This window comes from Crinia signifera, chromosome 1 (assembly GCF_055691185.1).
Source record: "Crinia signifera chromosome 1, ASM5569118v1, whole genome shotgun sequence".
NCBI classification, from domain to species: Eukaryota; Metazoa; Chordata; class Amphibia; order Anura; family Myobatrachidae; genus Crinia; species Crinia signifera.
This window is the reverse complement of record NC_139217.1, coordinates 307,439,898-307,459,443: the sequence shown is the minus strand read 5'-3', so window position 1 is coordinate 307,459,443 and position 19,546 is coordinate 307,439,898. Positions and strand designations below refer to the sequence as shown.

General features: G+C 43.5%; 1 protein-coding gene across 1 annotated transcript; it reads left to right on the top strand.

Moving 5' to 3' along the window:
* Positions 1-9,685: 9,685 nt before the first annotated feature.
* C1H9orf40 (chromosome 1 C9orf40 homolog) lies at positions 9,686-16,925 on the top strand. The gene is made up of 2 exons (XM_083186114.1): positions 9,686-10,081; positions 16,266-16,925. The coding sequence occupies exons 1-2, from the start codon at positions 9,818-9,820 to the stop codon at positions 16,416-16,418; spliced, it is 417 nt and encodes a 138-aa protein (XP_083042240.1). The 5' UTR covers positions 9,686-9,817; the 3' UTR covers positions 16,419-16,925.
* Positions 16,926-19,546: the final 2,621 nt, after the last annotated feature.

Here is a 19,546-nt window from a genome sequence, read left to right as displayed (position 1 = left end):
CTCGTCTTGTAAGTCTCTTTTTCTGGTGTTTCATGAGGATAGGGCTGTTTTGCCGAATAGTGCCAAATTTTTGACCAAAAGTAGTGTAACATTTTTTTTTGTTATGTCCTCCAGTAGAGGTTAGAAATAGGGACAAAACCAAAAGATGTGGTTCGCACGCTGTGCATTTATGTGGACAGAGTGAAGGAATTTCATAAGACCGATTTGTTATTGGTACTGTATGATGTACATAAGAGAGGGTGGCCAGCTTCTAAGCAGACCATTGCTAGGTGGTTAAGGTCGGTCATTGCCTTTGCTTATACTAAAGTTCGCAGATCAGTTCCATCTGGGAAAAATGCTCATACCACCAGGTCGGTTGCTTCTTCTTGGGCTGTGCATCACGGGGCTACAGCGGAGCTAGTATGCAGGGCTGCCACCTGGTCCTCTGTTCACACCTTTACCAAAGTCTACAGGTTCCATGTGTTTGCAACAGAGGATGCTTTATTTGGGCGAGCAGTGATGAGCACTGCAGACCTGAGTGTATCCTCCCAAAGGACCGGTTCTTGAACGTCCCATGGTTGAGCTGTGTCACCAGGATGGGCGAAAGAGAAAAGGGGATTTTTGTAAGAACTTATCGTTCGAATCCCTTTCTCTGAGTCCATCCTGGTGACACAGGGATTCCTCCCTTACACTCAGTAAGGTAAACCGTTTCATGTGTTTATCATGTTATATGGTTATTATTTGATTGTGCATATTAATATGTTTGGGCATTGTACTGAGTAATGTATCATAGTGTGCTCTGGAAGTTGAACTGAGGAATGCTGGGATGCAGAAGGGAGGAGCCTGCCTGTCTCAAAGACTTAGCATAGGTGCCTGGTTCCTGCGGACGCTCCTACATCCCATGGTTGAGCTGTGTCACCAGATGGACTCAGAGAAAGGGATTCGAATGGTAAGTTCTTACAAAAATCCCCTTATTTGTTTAGTATACGTTATGGGAGTGCGTTTATCCCTTCCCAACGGGGATACAGGTCCTCCCATAAAGGTGGGGTGCTCCTCCCTGGGTGCCTCACACTGTGTCCTTGGCGCTGGATAATATTCACCTGGGATGCTGTATACCCGGTGCATGCGCAGTTTTAATTTGAAGACGCAGGAGACCAGCATGCGGCACTGAACATTAGAAGCAGGACACCCGCAGTACCAGAAAAAGATGGCAATCCGGGACAGGGCTCCATAAAGAACAAAGCCCCACATTGCTGGATAATAAATCGGGTCAGGCGCTCTTTTTAAAATATTGATGCTGCGCTATGCCTTCTGTATGCACCGCTGCACATTAAACACCCGCATTGCGGATGTCATAGATCAGGAGAAGCGCTATCCCCCGCCATAACGCATGGGGATAGCGCATATTGCCTTGATTGACAGATAATAAATTTACCCCTAAATGTGGGGGCTGGAAGAGAGGAGGAGTTTAAAATACTCATCATTCAACTTGGGAACCTGATTGAATAGTGGTATTGTCAACAATTACATTTGGAGTAGAGTAGATTTTTGATGGAGGGAAGATTATGAGCTTGGTTTTGCCCATGTTGAGTTTGAGAAAATGCAAGGACATCCAGGAGGGTATGGCAAAGAGAAAACTGGATGCCTGGAAGAGGCAGAAGAGAAATTAGGAAAGGTAGAGTGTCCCCTGCATAGTTGATCTTGAAGGTTGAATGAACTCTGGTGTTCACCCACGGAGGAGAGAGCAGAGGGCCATGAACAGAAGAGGATGCTCATTGGGGTGTGGTGGGGGTGGGTGCGGCTGAGGTGGAACAGGAGAAGGAGCGCTTGGTGAGGTAGGTGAACCAGGAATTAAATGGTTTTGCAGAGGCCAGTGGTCTTGAGGGTGTACATCAGGAGAGGGTGATCAAAGGTGTCAAAAACTGCAGAGAGGATGAGTAGGGGCAATATAGACTTTGGCCAATTAAGTTTTTCAGTTGAGTGGTAGGGGCAAATTACTCAAGATCAAGTATGGAGTTTTGATTTTAGATGTAAAAAAGAGGAAAAGTCAGTGGCAATAACGGAAGATGGGGACGAGGAGGCAAAATATTGTATTTAATGCAGTGGGATAGAATTGAGGAAATTAAAGGTTTAAAAGAAAAAAAGATTGCAAAAGAGAAGGAAGAATTGTAGGACATCAACTTAAAGTGGATGAAGTCCATCCAGGAGTGACAATTTCTCCAGTGTTGTTTGGCAGTGCAGGTGCATTCTTGAGGGAACTAGGTAAATTTGGAGAGTCCGGGTTGTTGTTTGAAGTGGCAAAGTAAGAGAGGGTGAGGTTCCATAAGGAGGCTGATTTCGGAAGGCCAGGTTGGAGATGAGGGGGAGCAAACTATAGCTGGATCACGATTGCATCTTGTGACAGTAAATAAAGGTGTGAGGTGTGTAAAGGGAGGGTTGGAGAAGTCAGAACGAGCACACATAATGGAGAAGACTAGGGGGGGGGGATATTCAGACTTGATCACATGGCTGCGAAGTACACTTGTACATATGCAGGATGCTATCCTGCAATAAAATACTGTTTCTTTTTTTTTTGTTGATCTCTGGCCATACACAAATTGACAGCAAGCCAGCGTTTGTGGGTGGTAACTGTCCATTTTCTGGTATTGTCAGGGAAAAGCAGTAAGGCTAGTATAGTAAAGCTTATATCACAAAGTGTCCATTTATGATATACAGCCAGGTACAGGTGGAGCTGGCAGTGCCAGATTAAGGTCTAAATGGGCCTGGAGATGAAAATGATCAAGGGCCTATTATGCGCAATAATAGGGGTTGTGGCCAGCACCTAATAATGTTTGGGTGGTCTGCTCATGGGTGTGTCTGTATTTGTGTAAATAGTTTCAACTAATTATATATGCCTGGAAAAGTCAGGGGCTGGCTAGGAAAAATGCAGGGAGATATATTGGCGGGTGCACTCCAAAGGGATGCACTCGAAAGGTGCACCCGCAGGATGCCGATGTCCTAAGATACTTGCAGGGTGAGGCAGCACTCAAGTTATAAAAATACTGAAAGCCGAAACTTGGTAGACAACATTTCAGCACCTTTTATGTGGTCACCTAAGTTTGCCACACCATTAGCTCCTTATACCAATCATGCAACGCAATAGTAACCCCCTTATACTGTACTTGCCTCTTACACATTATGCCACATGGAATGAGACAAAATTCACAGCGATTGAGCCAAAATTCACACTATCACTATCTAGAACCAATGAACCCATATGGACCAGGTATCAGATTGAAGGCCCAGCAATTTGGGTTCGACTGAGATCAACCTTGAGCTTCTGTGATGCCGGAGGGGGAACTGGCAGCTGTTGGAACCGGGTGGAGGTCGGAATTAGCGGGGCCCATGTTATCCTATGGGGAAAACGTTCCAGGTTTGCCAGGCGGTATCTCCAGTTCCCGGTGGGCTAGCGACGCGCGGCTGGACTCGTAGGAAAGCTCTGCCCTCTGCCTATTTAGAGAGTGGGCTTGGAGCTGTTCTATCTGGCCCTGGGAGCTGGACTAGTTCTTGTGGGGGCTGGTGATCCGTCAGCAGGGGGCGTGTGCCCTGTTCCGATGGAGCTCCCACTGCCATCCACCATCTCTGCCACCTCCCCGCACAACCCTTCCTAACCCTCCCCGTCTCCCTGAAGCGGAGATGGGCAGGGTTCCACCGCTGAGTGCCTGGGACTCGCGTCCCAGTCTAATGGAGTCCCTCTCAGTCAGCGGGGACAATCTGGCGAGCGCTGGAGCTGAATAAGAGGGGCTCCATCTATAGGTGTTTTATTCACAAATGCACCCACATGTATTATTCAATTCAAACAAAGAATAAATGTGAGTGCACCTGTGAATAAAAGTATCCATTTTTTTTTTTAAAGATAATGCACCAGAACATTTTTTTATATTTCCGTTTACAGTTACCACTCCTGAGAATTAGCGTGAAAACTTATCTGCCATCAATACCGGTTATTGGACCATCTCATGGACACATACTAACCGTATCATAAATCATAAACACAAACTTGGTGATGAATGGCTGTTCCCATGGGACCCCCAGTGTTTCATGGGTATTCCCATGGAAAGTTTTATTTGGAAAGGTTATTTGGCTCCTAACAAAAATTAACCCTAGAATGAATGAGTGTGCGTGTACATTAGGGCGGAGTGAAAAAACTGAAATTGAGAAATTCAAAATCGGCTAGTGTGGGAAAGTTGTGACTTGACCTGAATAAGAAACGTGCAAAAGCTTTTTGATCTGAGTCAACATCTTCTGTTCTGGCAAGAGGCCTGAAGTTTCACTTTTTAGGTGAAAATAACGAAGACTATGAAGATGCTCCAATCTAGTTATAATTATGTCAGGATGTCTTAGAGTGGTTCATTAATATACTTTAGCATAGTAAAAAACAGTACGAGCTTGTCCTAGTGCAAAGTGACTGACTGGCGGGAGAAAATATCCCTAATAATTGACCCATTTTCATGGTCACAATTGTGACTATTGTGTGTTTTCTCCTGAACGTGTTTATAATAGAAGAAGCACAAATACTCTAAATGGAATTTCATTGACACTGTGTGAAATATAACACTGCATAATAGCCCTTAATCAGAGCTGATCCCAGTACAAATTTGTTCTCAAAATGGGCAAAACAAATGCTGCATTGCAGGTGGGGCAGATGTAACGTGCTGAGAGAGTTAAATTTGGGTGGGGTGTGTTGAAACTGAAATCTAAATTACAGTGTAAAAATAATGCAGCCGGTATTTACCCTGCACAGAAACAAAATAACTCAACACAAATCTAAAGGTGGCCATACATCTACAGATCGATTGTCAGATCTGGCTGGTTGGAACAAATACCTGGTAATATCTGAATGACAGTTCTTGGCAGTTTTCCAGCATTTCAAAGCAAAGTATCAGCATTTCAAAGCATCCATTACCAGTATTTTGTTCCAAACAGACAGATCGGACAATAAATCTGTAGATGTATGGCCACATTAACTCCCTCTGCACATGTTACATCTGCCCCACCTGCAGCTGCATTACAGCATATAATTATGCCAAAGATAAGCCAATATATTAACAGTTAAATACATTAAAGTGCATTATGCTGTAATAAGTATTGCTGATCAATCCTGCCTAGCAGGGCTGTCTTTTTGTATGGGCTTAATGGGCACTTGCCCAGGGGCCCCAGACGTATAAGGGCGCTATGTTGATAGCTGAGGATCCCCTTTTTCCAGGGATACCAGAATTTTGAAAAATCGGCCCTGGGGAACTGCAGATATCCAACTTCAAAGCAGCAGTCCACATCCGACCTGTTAATTACATTTTCCAGTCATATTTCTCAGGTTCTCTCTGACACTAGCGGCTTGTCTCTATCATGCCCAGAACCAGAGATATCAGCCTTCAAGCAGCCAGTCCCTGCTCCAGCTCCAAACGTCTGGTGTAGTTTTATATTTTTGTCAATGGATTGCTCTGGCTCCTGATCTCTGATACCCAAGTTCCCAGCACCTCCTGAAAGTTGGGACTCTAGGTTTTTATACTAGGCTAAGAAATCTATTTCCAGATAATGGCGATATCTGCAGTCAAACAAGCTGCCCTTCCACCGGAAAATGACGAATATTAAGCCCACTCCATTATCCAACCGTCCCCTGTGTATAAAACACCCCCTACCTCCCTGGAAGTCATTTACAAGGGACCCTTCATACAGCTCAGTGCCCCCTTCCACACTTTAGTGTTCACCCTCCCACCACCTGTGCAGTAAAGGAGTAATTAGCAGAAGTTACTGCTCCAGGTCCTACATGTTGAATGGAAGATAGAGCACCCCCTGCCACCCGTGAGACATCAAAGCTGCTGCTGATACCACCCCCCGCCCCTAGGAGGGGAGAATTGGTAAGGGCCCCAGTGCATTGCTTTGCCCAGGTGCCCACACTGCTGTTAAGATGGCCCTGCTGCCTAGAAATGAACACAGTGATTGGCATATATGTACTGCTGGACACCACTCATAGAATGATTAACCTGTTATTTTTTTAATCAATGTTCTTGTTTTTTTTCCCCTAAACATTAGATGTATTTGTTTATTTACAGTTTCTTATATAGCTCAGCAGATTCCGTTACAGTGTCTTATATAGCGCAGCAGATTCCGTTACAGTGTCTTATATAGTGCAGCAGATTCAGTTACAGTGTCTTATATAGCGCAGAAGATTCCGTTACAGTTTCTTATATAGCTCAGCAGATTCCGTTGCGCTTTACAATAGTAGACAGTGATAAAGCAAACTGGGTAATGACAGACAGACTTGGGGGTTAGAGGGCCCTGCTGCAAGCTTACAATTTATTACATCATAATACACTTCAACGTATTTAACAGTTAATATATTGGCTTATCTTTGGCATAATTATATGCTGTAATGCAGCCCAATCATGTTCCCAGTATAGGGGATGCAACACTGTTTTTCTGTCAATAAACAGAAGTGATATGTAAAATGATACATTAGACAGTTTACACTGTTACTTGTAAAATTTATTGTAGCAGTTACTGTTTTTCAATAACAGACTGCAACAGTTATTTCTTATTTATATACACAGGATTGTCTATCTTTGTATATGCACTGCAAAGAGAGCAGCATAAATCCAATATCATGTATTTCAGTGACACTGTGAAATATAACACTGCATAATGGCCCTTAATCAGACCTGATCGCAGTACAAATTTGTTCTCAAAATGGGCAAAAAAATGCTGGACTGCAGGTGGGGCAGATGTAACATGTGCAGAGAGATTTAAGGTGGCCATACATCTACAGATTTATTGTCCAATCTGTCTGGTTGGAACAAAATCCTGGTAAAAGATGAGAGCAAATGACAGTTGACCATTTGCTTTGAAATGCTGAAAAACTGTCATTCAGATATTACCAGCTGTTTGTTCCAACCGGCCCAATCTGACAATCGATCTGTAGATGTATGGCCACCTTTAGATTTGTGGGAGTTATTTTGTTTCTGTGCAAGGTAAATACTGGCTGCATTATTTTTACACTGTAATTTAGATTTCAGTTTCAACACACCCCACCCAAATTTAACTCTCTCAGCACGTTACATCTGCCCCACCTGCAATGCAGCATTTGTTTTGCCCATTTTGAGAACAAATTTGTACTGCGATCAGCTCTGATTAAGGGCTATTATGCAGTGTTATATTTCACACAGTGTCACCGAAATTCCATTTAGAGTATTCGTGCTTCTTCTATTATAAACACGTTCAGGAGAAAACACACAATATTCACAATTGTGACCATGAAAATGGGTCATTTATTAGGGATTTTTTCTCCCGCCAGTCAGTCACTTTGCACTAGGACAATCTCGTACTCTCTTTTACTATGCTAAAGTATATTAATGAACCACTCTATGACATCCTGACATAATTTTAACTAGATCGGAGCATCTTCATAGTTTTCGTCATTTTCACCAAAAAAGTGAAACTTCAGGCCTCTTGCCAGAACAGAAGATGTTGACTCAGATCAAAAAGCTTTTGCACGTTTCTTATTCAAGTCAAGTCACAACTTTCCCATACTAGCCGATTTTGAATTTCTCAATTTCAGTTTTTTCACTCCGCCCTAGTGTACATGTGGCAGGGAATATATACTGTAAGCTCCACTGGGGCAGGGACTGATGTGAATGTTCAAATATTCTCTCTATAAAGCGCTGCGGAATATGTGTGTGCTATATGAGAAACTGATAATAATAATAAGAGGTGCAGGCTCTGTTCATGCTAGAGGGACCCAGAGGGGCAGGGAAGCTGCTGGAGTGACAGAGGTATAGATATAAATGGCACTACTGTGTGCATTGTATAAGGCACTACTGCTGTGAGAGTGAATAACCAAGACTACTATGTGGTGCAATCTGAATCAGGGACAAGATATGCGATTGTGCTTCTGTGTGGTGTAAATTGAAATAGGCTTACTATTATGTCACCATACCTTTCCTTGTGAGACCACTGTCCCTGTATAAATCATGGGAAGTAAGGCACAAATATACGTTTAGTTTGCAGTGGGGTGCCAAAAACCCTGGCATTGGCCCTGCCTACACCTAATGGAATTGTGGGCAAGGTAGCACAGGAAATGTGTACCACTACTTCTCTAGGACCACTTTAAACCCTGATTTCCAGTAGCCTTTACTACCAACAATAGAATTATTTTGAGTGGTGGGAAGTCAAAGTAGCTTAGTACTTCATAATACCCCTTTAGAAACTTTGTTATTGCTTTGATAACCCGGGAGTGGCTCAGTATGAAAGGGTTAACCATGGTCTAATGATCTAGGAATGCAACCAGCTCATTTGCAGTCCTGTGTATGGTGATGTCACCGCCGAAGCAGACTTCTTTCTGATGAAACCGCTATATCGGACAACAGCGGAGAAACGCGTCAAGGTTTTGGGCTTTTAGCACTCCCCTTGCTTAATATAGCCCACCGGACCCAATACTGGACTCCACCGCTGTTTCAAAGCCAAATTGCGGCTGTTGGATTGCCGTGTTTCCAGATATTCCAGGCAGGTTCCTACCAGATGCTTCTGTGTGGCTTCCATCTAGGAGATGGACAGCTTGCTTCCTGCTAAATCCATCTCCGGCAGCCTGTCAACAGGCAATGGCAGCTGTGCGGGAGAGCTTGAGCCATCCGGGAGTTTCGGCTGTTGCCTTTTCTGGACATCTCCCTCCCACAGAGCTTCAAAGGTATGAACACTGGCACACCTATTGTAACGGCGAAATTCCAGTTGATAAAAAGTGTCTAACAGCTTGAGCCACCAATCTATGGATGTATGCCAGCCGGTTACTTTATTCAACTTCTTATAAGATACCTGCCAATAAAATAGCAGGACAATTTACAGTTTGAGCAAGCATTTTGGAATTTTATTTCCACAGGCCGGAATCTTAATACACCCCTTAAGATTAACAGAGGGTGAGAATTTAAATTATACTCCACTAAAGCACTTGGCACTTTAATGGTGGAGCTCCAATAATATTCAAGGACTTGACTATGATAATACTTTATTAATTCTTTATTAATTCAACATGAGTGCAATAATTCAATTGAATTAAATGTTTATTTTGATTAATATATTGTGTGTATGTTTTTATATTTATGTTTACATTTTAGTATATTGTCCTTGTGTTTCCCTCCTATATCCCTATAGATTGTAAGCTTGCAGCAGGGCTCTCCTACCTCCAAGTCTGTCTGTTACCCAGTTTGATTTATCACTGTCTACAATTGTGAAGCGCAACAGAATCTGCTGCGCTATATAAGAGACTGTAAATAAATAAATATATTGTTTATGTAACAATACATTTTACTAGTATCCATCTAATCGTGTGACGCTCTCTGATATATATGTAGTTATAATAATATATATATATATATATATATATATATAAAGTCCCATGAGCATGGCCTTCTTTCACTGTCCCTTTTTAAAGCTCTGCAACGTTAGAAGCCATGATAAATACGAAATTAAGGTAATTAACCCAGGCTAAAAACATGACCATAAAACGTTTTATTGTTAGGTATTATTGTGTTTTTTTTCCCAATAATACAGCAGCGTTTGGGCCCTTTATTTTGCATGGACTTTCAGAAACCTCTGGCAGGAAGCTTGACGCTGCACAGTTTGAAGGCGACGCTAGAGGGCGCTGTGACTAGTATTTACACTCGGGAACGTTCACTCCTGCGTCCAACCACCGTATGATGTGCAGTGCACTGGGAGGCGGGCGGAAGGAGAACATGTCTGTGTGACACACGTGTGTGCTGCTGGGCTGTGACTGTGTATACAACACGCCGCCGGTGGTGTCTCGCTCGTTATGTCCAAGCGGAAAGTGGCGCTTCCGCCGCCGCCCGGCTCTCTGCTCCCTCCGTGCAAGAGGAGAGTGTGGTCGAGGCACTGTGCCATGGGGCACCCCGAGCCACCGAGGAAGAGAAAGCTGGAGCCCGAGTGTGCCCCGTTAGTGGAGGTGGTGTCCTCCCCTGAGTGTGAGCGGCAGCTGGATCCGCCAGCATCCTCTCCTCCTCCCTGCAAGAGGCTGCGGGTGTCAGAAAGCCGTTCTGCCGTAGAGTTCCAGTGCCAGGTACCTGCTCAGCAGCCTCTGCCCCCTCCTGTGTAACCTAGGGATGGACATCGCACCGCGATGTTTTATTACCATCGAGTTTTTGTTTTCTTCGCTTGGAGTAGTTTACCATTTTATGGCGGCTTTCTGATGCTTGGCACCATCTAATTGTAAACATTTCATGGTGCTCTGGTCCATCCACGCTGCGCTGCTTCCGCACAAGAATGTTTGCACATGTATAAAAGAAAAGGCATTTTTATTTTCATGCAGAATTTTTTTTTCTATTAAATTCTTTTGACGTAATGGTCAGTGACCATCGCCTCAAAAGATTGGATGGCAGATGCCCAGCCATCATTTGATGGTGGGCTTCTTATGTCCATTCCTAATGTAACGCCAATTGCGCTAGTTCTGGTTGTTGTGGCAGAAACATGAATGACCATCGATGGTCACAACCCATGTTATAGTGTATCATCGATGGTTTCACAAACCAGATGGTCATCCCTGTGCCTGGGGGTGGAGCTATGCTCTGTTTCCCGACACCTTTGTGGGAAGGACACGTTTCTTCTGTGCTATTGATGGAGGGAAAACATCTGGTTCTCTCCCATTGATGGCAAAATAGGGATGACAATCGATGATTAGTAAACATCAATGGCCGATGTCGAATAGTTTTGCCATCAATAGGAGAGAACCAGATGGTTTCCTACCATCGATGTCCAGGTTAAACGAATAGTTTCGTTTTCCTGTTACACGGAGCATAGGTCTGCCCAGGACCCTGAGCAGCCCCGCCCCCATATTTTGATTGGCCCACAGTCCAATCAGTGAGAGAAAATGGATGACCATCGATATGTAAAAACATCGATGGTCAACCATTGCATAAATATGGACCATCGATGGTCAGTTGCTCTTTTGCTATCGATGGTAGGCAACGATGGCCAAATAATTTGACATTGGTCATAAACCATCACTGATTGTGAATCATCCCTAAAGCCCTGTACACACGCTAAAGGCCCCCTTACATTTGTCCGACTTGTCATAACGACAAGTCGGACCCGATTGTCCCAGCAGCTCCCCGGGAGGGATCACATGCGATGGCACTTCATGTGCCAAGTTTTGCATGTGATAAATCGCATGCGATTTATCACATGCCACTCCCGGGGAGCTGCAGGGACAATGGGAGCGGGGGACAGCAGCAGGAATATGCCCGCAAAGAGAGAGTGGGCAGGGGGGGGGGGTCGGGGTGCAGGGAGCCGGGCAGGAAGCCGCTGGGCAGGGAGCAGGGGGGGCGGCGGCGCAGAGTACCAGGGAGCCGGGCAGGAGAACACGATGCAGCAGCAGCACTTCCAAAAAAAAGAAAAACCCCATACAAACGAATAGGAAGCCATTGATTGGCTGAGACCTCTCTCAGCCAATGAGCGATTGGCTGAGAGAGGTCTCAGCCAATGAGCGATTGGCTGAGAGAGGTCTCAGCCAATGAGCGATTGGCTGAGAGAGGTCTCAGCCAATGAGCGATTGGCTGAGAGAGGTCTCAGCCAATGAGCGATTGGCTGAGAGAGGTCTCAGCCAATGAGCGATTGGCTGAGAGAGGTCTCAGCCAATGAGCGATTGGCTGAGAGAGGTCTCAGCCAATGAGCGATTGGCTGAGAGAGGTCTCAGCCAATGAGCGATTGGCTGAGAGAGGTCTCAGCCAATGAGCGATTGGCTGAGAGAGGTCTCAGCCAATGAATGGCTTCCTATGCGTTTGTATGGCCCTTTTTTTTTTTGAAGTGCTGCTGCTGCAGCGTCTTCTCCTGCCCGGCTCCCTGGTACTCTGCGCCGCCCCCCCCTGCTCCCGCTGATGCTGCCCGGCTCCCTGCGCCTGACTCTGGTAGGTCCCCTGTTGTGGGGGAGCACGGCTCCGGGCAGCACATCAGATTTAGCAAATCTTATGTGCAGCCCGTCCGACCTCCCATCTCCGATCCGATGCGCACGGTGCCGCGCATCGGGTCGGAGGGGATGTCACCATATGCGATTTGGGACGATTTCACGGCCCGATTCATCCGAATCGGGCAAAATCGTGCCCAAATCGCATAATGTAAGGGGGCCTTTAGATTTGATGTTAGATTCGATTTTCTATTAGATCTGGCATTAGATCTGTACTTTTGCATTCGATTCAATTTCACAATGTAGGCACAATGTACTCATTCGATTTACTGGATCAAATTCGAGATTTCCTTGGCTGCACAGTAGATTTTTCTATTCGATTTTAAGAAAACGGGAGCGCGCATCAAATCGAATGCAGATCGAAAGTGTCCTAAAAACCATTCGATGTGGATTCGATTTTGCTTCTATTGCTTCGAATCAAAAACAGGGGAAAATCTAAGCATGTGTACACAGCTTAAGTCCTGGGGCTTGTTCAGATGTGGAAAATGCTGACATTTATATAAAAGTTGAAAGCTACTACTACAGCTGGCCACACACTGAGATTTCCTGCCCAGCACACACCAGTTTACTGGTTGGAATTACAACCTGATGGGGTCAGGGAGCAAATGATAACTTCATTTGTTCCTAAATGCCAGAAAATACACGGCAGGTTATACCAGTTCACCTTGAGAATATAAGTGGAGTTCCAGTCAACTCCTTAGCGGCATGTGCGACTAGAGCTCCCTGTACAATCCCCTCGCCTAGAATCTTATGAACTGTTATGTACAGAAGACTTCATAGAAATCGAATACACTGATTGTATTGATAGGCATACTATCAGGCTTCTAAAGCTGTGTTCTAATCAGCAGTGGCTCCTACCCATTCTCCGCTACGGTTCCATGCCTGTACAATGTAGATGACAGGCATTGGGACCGGTACATGCTGCAGCCCATAGAAGACAAATCACGGTCCCGGCGCCTGTACAGTGCAGATGACAAACATCAGTACCTGTGCATGCACATACCCCAGGTTCTATGAAAGATGCAGCCCGAAGGGAGGGAACACCTCCCAATAGAACTGCCTTTGGTGACTGGCAGGTCGGACTTTCAATAGGAAGTCACTGCCAGTCAAATTAAAGTGCATTGGGCTTCACTAACATTAAGCACTGATGGATTTTACCTAGGAGGCTGCAGCCCATGGATAAAAAAATGCTACTGGTTAGAATTATTTCTCCTCTGCTATCGGTCAGCTCTGGAAATCCTCCTCGGTCCCTGTTATACACCATGTTATTAATAAGGTCCATAAACATTTTCGTTTTGAGACGGCTGACTGTAAACACGCTTCCTCTGCTAACTCAATTCACTTCAAATGGCTCAAGTGGAGTGAGTACAGAGAAAGATAGGGTCTTTCCCTTGTGGCGAAGAAAAAGTACTCTCTTTTGTTTGGGGGCACTCTTTTAATTTGTCAAAATATATGTCTAGATTTTTTTGTGAAAAATAAAATGTAGCTTTTAATGATTTTATTAAAATATTTTTGTCAGACCGACACACAAACAAACAACACGAAACATAGAAAATACAGTTGAGTGATACTAATATTTTATAGAATAAATTTATAATCAACTGTTTAAGGACCACATTTGGTTATCAGATAGCAAAACAAAACAATCACGGACACTGAGGAAGCTCCACCCCCAGCGAAAAGGCCGTCTGATCCAGCCGTATTAGCGGCTCACCCCTACTCCCCGCCGCACTTGCGGCTGCAGCAGATCCGGATTTATTCCTACAGAAGACCCGGCAGGAGCTGTTTGGTAAGCGGCGGTAATCGCTACCTTTATCTTAATTACTGCTGTAATTGAAATACCTTATACTGCAAACAGCAGCCCCCTTTTTTCTTGCCTGCTAGGCTAGATTTTCTAATCCTACCTACTTCTTCACGCTGACAGGAAGCAGGTGCCGCTCATCTGCTATCAATGCTCTACCCCATAGCACATAGCAGAAAGCAGCACACCTGCTCCCAAAAGTAAGACGTCTGATATACTATACCCCACTTACACAATCCTCACCTCTAGGGGTACTCTCATCTCCAACTCAGTATAGATAACATTTAACCCTGCACTGTATTTAATACAACAAGGTACTTGTACTACTAACTGGAGAAAGTAGATGCCCCATTTTCTTGTTCATACAGTCATAATACTGCCGAACGCTCACTGACTCTCAGTATACCGGGACGGTTGAGAGATTCAGCAGCAGCCTCCGCAATCTTTTCAACTGTGAGTGTCACTTTTTCTCATATCAAATCTATATTTGACACCTTCTGTCGTAGCGATTACCCTCGCAAAATAGTACCCAGCCACGGTTCTGTATATATTTTGGATAGCAGTAATTGCAAAAATTGATAGACCCATAATACATATCTACTTAGCAATACTGCAAATTATATATGTGTAAATATCCGGACTGCACCAGTGCAGAACAAATTTCTGCCTGGTCCTTATCTTTGTGTAATATTTCGCTATTTTTTACTTCCTTACCATAAAGATAGACACAGTAAACCTTGACTCAGACATAGGCTGACATTCAAAGACAAGCTGTACTGTCTGATCACTGTGTTTTGCTATCTGATAACCAAATGTGGTCCTTACAAACAGTTGATTATAAATTTATTCTATAAAATATTAGTATCACTCAACTGTATTTTCTATGTTTCGTGTTGTTTGTTTGTGTGTCGGTCTGTCAAAAATATTTTAATAAAATCATTAAAAGCTACATTTTATTTTTCACAAAAAAAATCTAGACATATATTTTGACAAATTAAAAGAGTGCCCCCAAACAAAAGAGAGTACTTTTTCTTCTTAATCTTCGGTACATGATTCTTACACTCAGGGGAGCACCGCCACGTCACCATACACCAGACAATTGGTTGTTTGACAACAAAAGTACTGTGGTAATTACTTATTCTTTGAACTTGACTTTAGATTAAATCTTATCCAAAATCTTCCAGTGTCGCTTGTGCTTAGGTTCTATCCCTTCCCTGATTCCCTTTCACCCCGTCCCCCGTCCCCCACTTTAATACTTGTCCCATGTCGACCTTACTGCCTGTCGAATATTTCCAGATCAGGAAATACAAATGTTCAGTACAGTTGGTTAATATTGTGCTAAATTTTTCCTCAACAAAACAGTTAATGAACACTTTGCATTTGTTGTACCTTTCTGATAGCAGAAGTTGATGTAAAGGGACATTTACAGTATTTCATTTTGTTTTAAGCTGGGGAGGAATTTTTTTTTGGTATGTAAAAAAAAAACACCACTTTTTGTTGTTTTAAAACCAGTTTTATTATTGTTTTAATGGGAAGGAGATGAATCATGTTTTACCCTTGATCAACCATATTTTCATGCTTTCTAGCATTAGTGTTATTAGGCTTGGATATGATTTATTTTACATCTTTTAATAAAACCAGTTTTTACAGCTTATTATTCCTATTTATATCTGTATATTTAGTCTATATACATTTATTCAAAGTACACTCATACCCCTTTTACACCAAAGCAATAACCTGGGTTATTGCCAAGTCAACCTGGGTCAGGGCTTGGTGTAAATGGGCTCTAAAAAAAAAACCTGGGTACTATTACCTGGGAATCCATCCCAGGAAAATTTCCGGGATGAACAAGGGTTAGACCAGTGTTCAGGGGCAGTGTAAATGGGTAATCCGACCCAGGACCCATTAACATCAAAGGTGGAGCTCATACCTCCTGACCGCAGCGCCCTGCAGTCAGTACGGAGGTTGGGAGAGGCAGTATGCAGCCTCCGCTGTTGTCTGCTGTACTAGGCAGACAGCAGCAGAGCCAGGGAGGTGGCGTCCATTCACCTCACGGATGAAGACTGGGGGCAGACCAGCAGCTTTCCCGGTTGCTGGACTTGCCCCCAGCACGTCGGTGGCGTTGCAGGGGTCCTGGCTGGTGGATTTCCTGATGCTTGGAGCTGTCATCTCCAAGTGCCAGCTCAGGACCTGCCTCTGCTGCAGCTGTCTCTCCCCAGCTCAGCACATGGCACTGAGCTGTGGTGAGAGGCTGTGCTGCAGTGGCAGCCTGTCATCTCTTTTCCAACTGCCTGGCTCCCTGCAGTGGGGGAGGGGGACAGAACCCGGGCCCCTTCAGCAGACCCGCACCTGGGTAACATGTTGTGCCACACTAAAGAGACTTCTGGCTTACATAGGCAAAATTGCCTTGCTGATCTTTCATAAATATGTTGCTCACATGACTTACGTATTGCTAATATGCTGTGTTTTTGTATTGTCTTTCAGAAAGATGAAGCTTTTTCTGAATTCAACTCTTTCCAGTATTGGAGGATCCCTTTACCTGATATTGACTTTACTGAACTATCAGATGCAGCTAGCAAAGATGAGCAAAAAATAAAGCTCCCTGTGACAGATGTATTGGAAGAAATGGACAGCTGACTGGAATCCTTGCTTTGACTTTAATAGTTTTATCTTTTAAAGAACACATTTTTTTTTTTTTTTATGAACAATGTATATAAATGTACTGATGATGTGACAGCAGTAGCGATCAAATCTGTGTATGTAATTAGCTTTTTAATCCAAAATGACTGAGTATTATTATTTCTTCAAAAGTGCAATTATTATTTTTTTTTTTACTCTGGATACTTTTTGTATATACACTTGTAAATATTGGTGTTTATATATTTTGTTTTTCATTTTTGACAGCTGTATTAATCTAATTACATTTACAAACTCAACCGCTTTTTTTTCTTTATTATGTGGTATTTCTAATTATAGAAGTCATGTTGCAGTGAACACTGACAAATCGGTTTAATTCTACAAGTAATGAAAACATATTTGGCGGTGTTGTTGGGCAAAATTTGAGGCCTTTATTTAGGTTCTGTATTTCTCCTTTTGTGAGATTTTTTTAAGATAAATTAAAGATTTTTTGAGTTTGTGATCCCATTCTGCGTTTTAAAGATTTTAATTTGTATTTCCTCCCCCCTCTCTTTCCTCTAGCTCTGAATTTCTACTCTTTTTGTTGGGGTTTCTGAACATTAAGTCCTTGTCCCAATGGGATTCTCTCTGTGTGTTCCTGTGTGTTTGTTGGTCTAAAAAAAAACATCTCAGAGGGATTATTCTTATTCATTTCTCTAGATCCTGTCTTAGGTCTTGCTCCCATATCCCCCTTGAGTTTTGGGGATCTATAGGGTGGTAATGGGGAGTAGTTCTTTGCCCTGATGTATTGTATTGGTCCCTTCCTGGGACAAACCCTGCTCACTCAAAAGGTTGGATTCCCAAGTCACCAGATCTGGATTTTGAATATGATCAAAAAAATTGAGCATGTTTTCTGTAATGATTGGTTCTGTAAAATTAAAGCGGTCCATCATTGTGCAGCATAAAGAAATAATGCATAATTAGCATAAACCAAGTCAATAATGGCGACGATAGGGGCAAGCACAAAGAAGCCTCGGTTCATGTGTAGTTTCACGGCGCCAGTATGGCGCCGTGCGTCTGAGTCCCCTTGCGGGGCTCGCCTACGCTGCGGGCTCGGTGGGTCGCTACGCTTGCCACGCTATTTAAAATCAACTCCATGCCAACATGGATAGTGGGGGTATGAACTATCCATGTTGGCATGGAGTTAAGTTACTTTTTTTGACATATTTCGTGGCGAGCGTAGAACCCGGAAGTAGCACGGCGCCGTGAAACTACACAAGTACCGAAGCCTCTTGCCGGTTTGCTGCGCTCGCCACACTGCGGGCTCAGTGGCTCGCTTCGTTTGCCACAGGTTCTATTCTCTCTCTGGGGGGTCTTGGACCCCGAAAACCTGTCAGTGGGGATCTCGACTTTGGGGCATTTAAACAATCAGGATTCCAATGTCGGAGTTCTGGCCATCAGAATCCCGACTGTCGGGCAGTCATCCGGCACCTATTCAACAGTGCTTCTTCGTGTTACACCTCACGATGAGTGTTTTGAATAGAAAGTTCTGTGTGCCAGACCTGAAGCTGCTACCTGCTGTTCCAGCGTTTCATCCAAGTGAATTAGGTTTACAGATGTAATAACACCAAACAGAATAAACTAAGGAAACCAGATAGATTAATAGAAAAAGATCTTGAAGATCTTTCAAGAATTTCTGAACTTGTTTTGAAAGATGAATCCATCCAATGTAATTTTTAATTCCCAGCAGAAATATAAAACAAACAAACTGAGCCTGTAATTGTCTTCTGTGTACAAATAAATTGAGGATGACGTTTGAGTGGGATGCGGTCAATTTTCCGGCGGTCGGGATCCCGGCGTTCAGAATCCTGACACTGGAATCCCGACCGCCGAAGTCCCGAAACTTTCTCCCTCCGTGGGTGTCCACGACACCCATAGAAGGAGAATAAAATAGCGTGCCGAGCGTAGCGAGGCACCGGGCCCGCTGCGTGGCGAGCCCGCAAGGGGGGGCGATCCACGTCCCCCCCCCATGTCGGGATTCCAGTGTCGGAATTCCGACCGCCGGGATCACGTATCGGATCCGTTTGAGTTACCATTCATTGGTCAAGATCCTGTTCGTCTAGTTAAACTGTTCTTGACTGGAACTTGCACAGTTACTTCCCACAATTCTGCCTGTGTTTTCGGTAAGGTTTAATTATGCTTTTTTTTATTTTATAAACTATTATAATTATATGGTTATCAGTAATTCAAGCTAGTGGTTGTTACCTAAGTGATGATCAGGCATTACCATTTAAGTAGGGAAGCATTGGTATAAGTGAAGTTGTGAGTTGAACATACTGTACAGTATAATGACAACATACTAATAATTTAAATAAGATTGTAATGATTTACTTGTGTGGATAAAAATACTTGACTGAAATATATATTACTGAAAGGAGTGAGAAACAGCGCTCTCTAGTGTAATAGTTTCATATTACAGTGATAGTGATTTGTATTGTGTGTACCATTTTAGGTCTGGGGTAGCCAACTCCAGTCCTCAAGAGCTATCAACAGTTAATGTTTTCCAGATTTCCTCACAGAATCACAAGTGATGTAATTAGCTCCACCTGTGGATCTTTTAAAATGTGTCAGTAAGTAATAAGTGCACCTTTGCAGCAGCTAGGTTGTCTGGAAAATGTGAATTGTTGGTAGCTCTCGAGCACTAGAGTTGGCTACCACTGCATTAGGTTGTGCATTAGTGCTCATCAAGGGTGGTCTTTTGGGTATTCTCCCTCTCACAACAGTGGATTTCCAGAAAATGTTCAAATTTTCCCTCTAAGACTAGTCTCCCAGTGGAGTGTGAGAATGTAATTTTTTATATATATATATATATATATATATATATGAATGGAGCTTAATAAAAAATAAATAATAAAATGAATAGTGCAAAGCAAAATGCTAGTGCATAGTGGAGGTATCTCTACACATTTCCTCTCTTACACTATGGGTATCAGGCTGGACTTCATCAGGAGAGAGTTAATACCTTTTTATAGCTGCACATAATCACACTCCACCGGGAGACTGGTCTTAAAGGGAATTACTTAACAAGGGAGGGGAAATTTGAGCAACATCTGGACATTCATGGTAACCCACCATTGTGAGAGAGATAT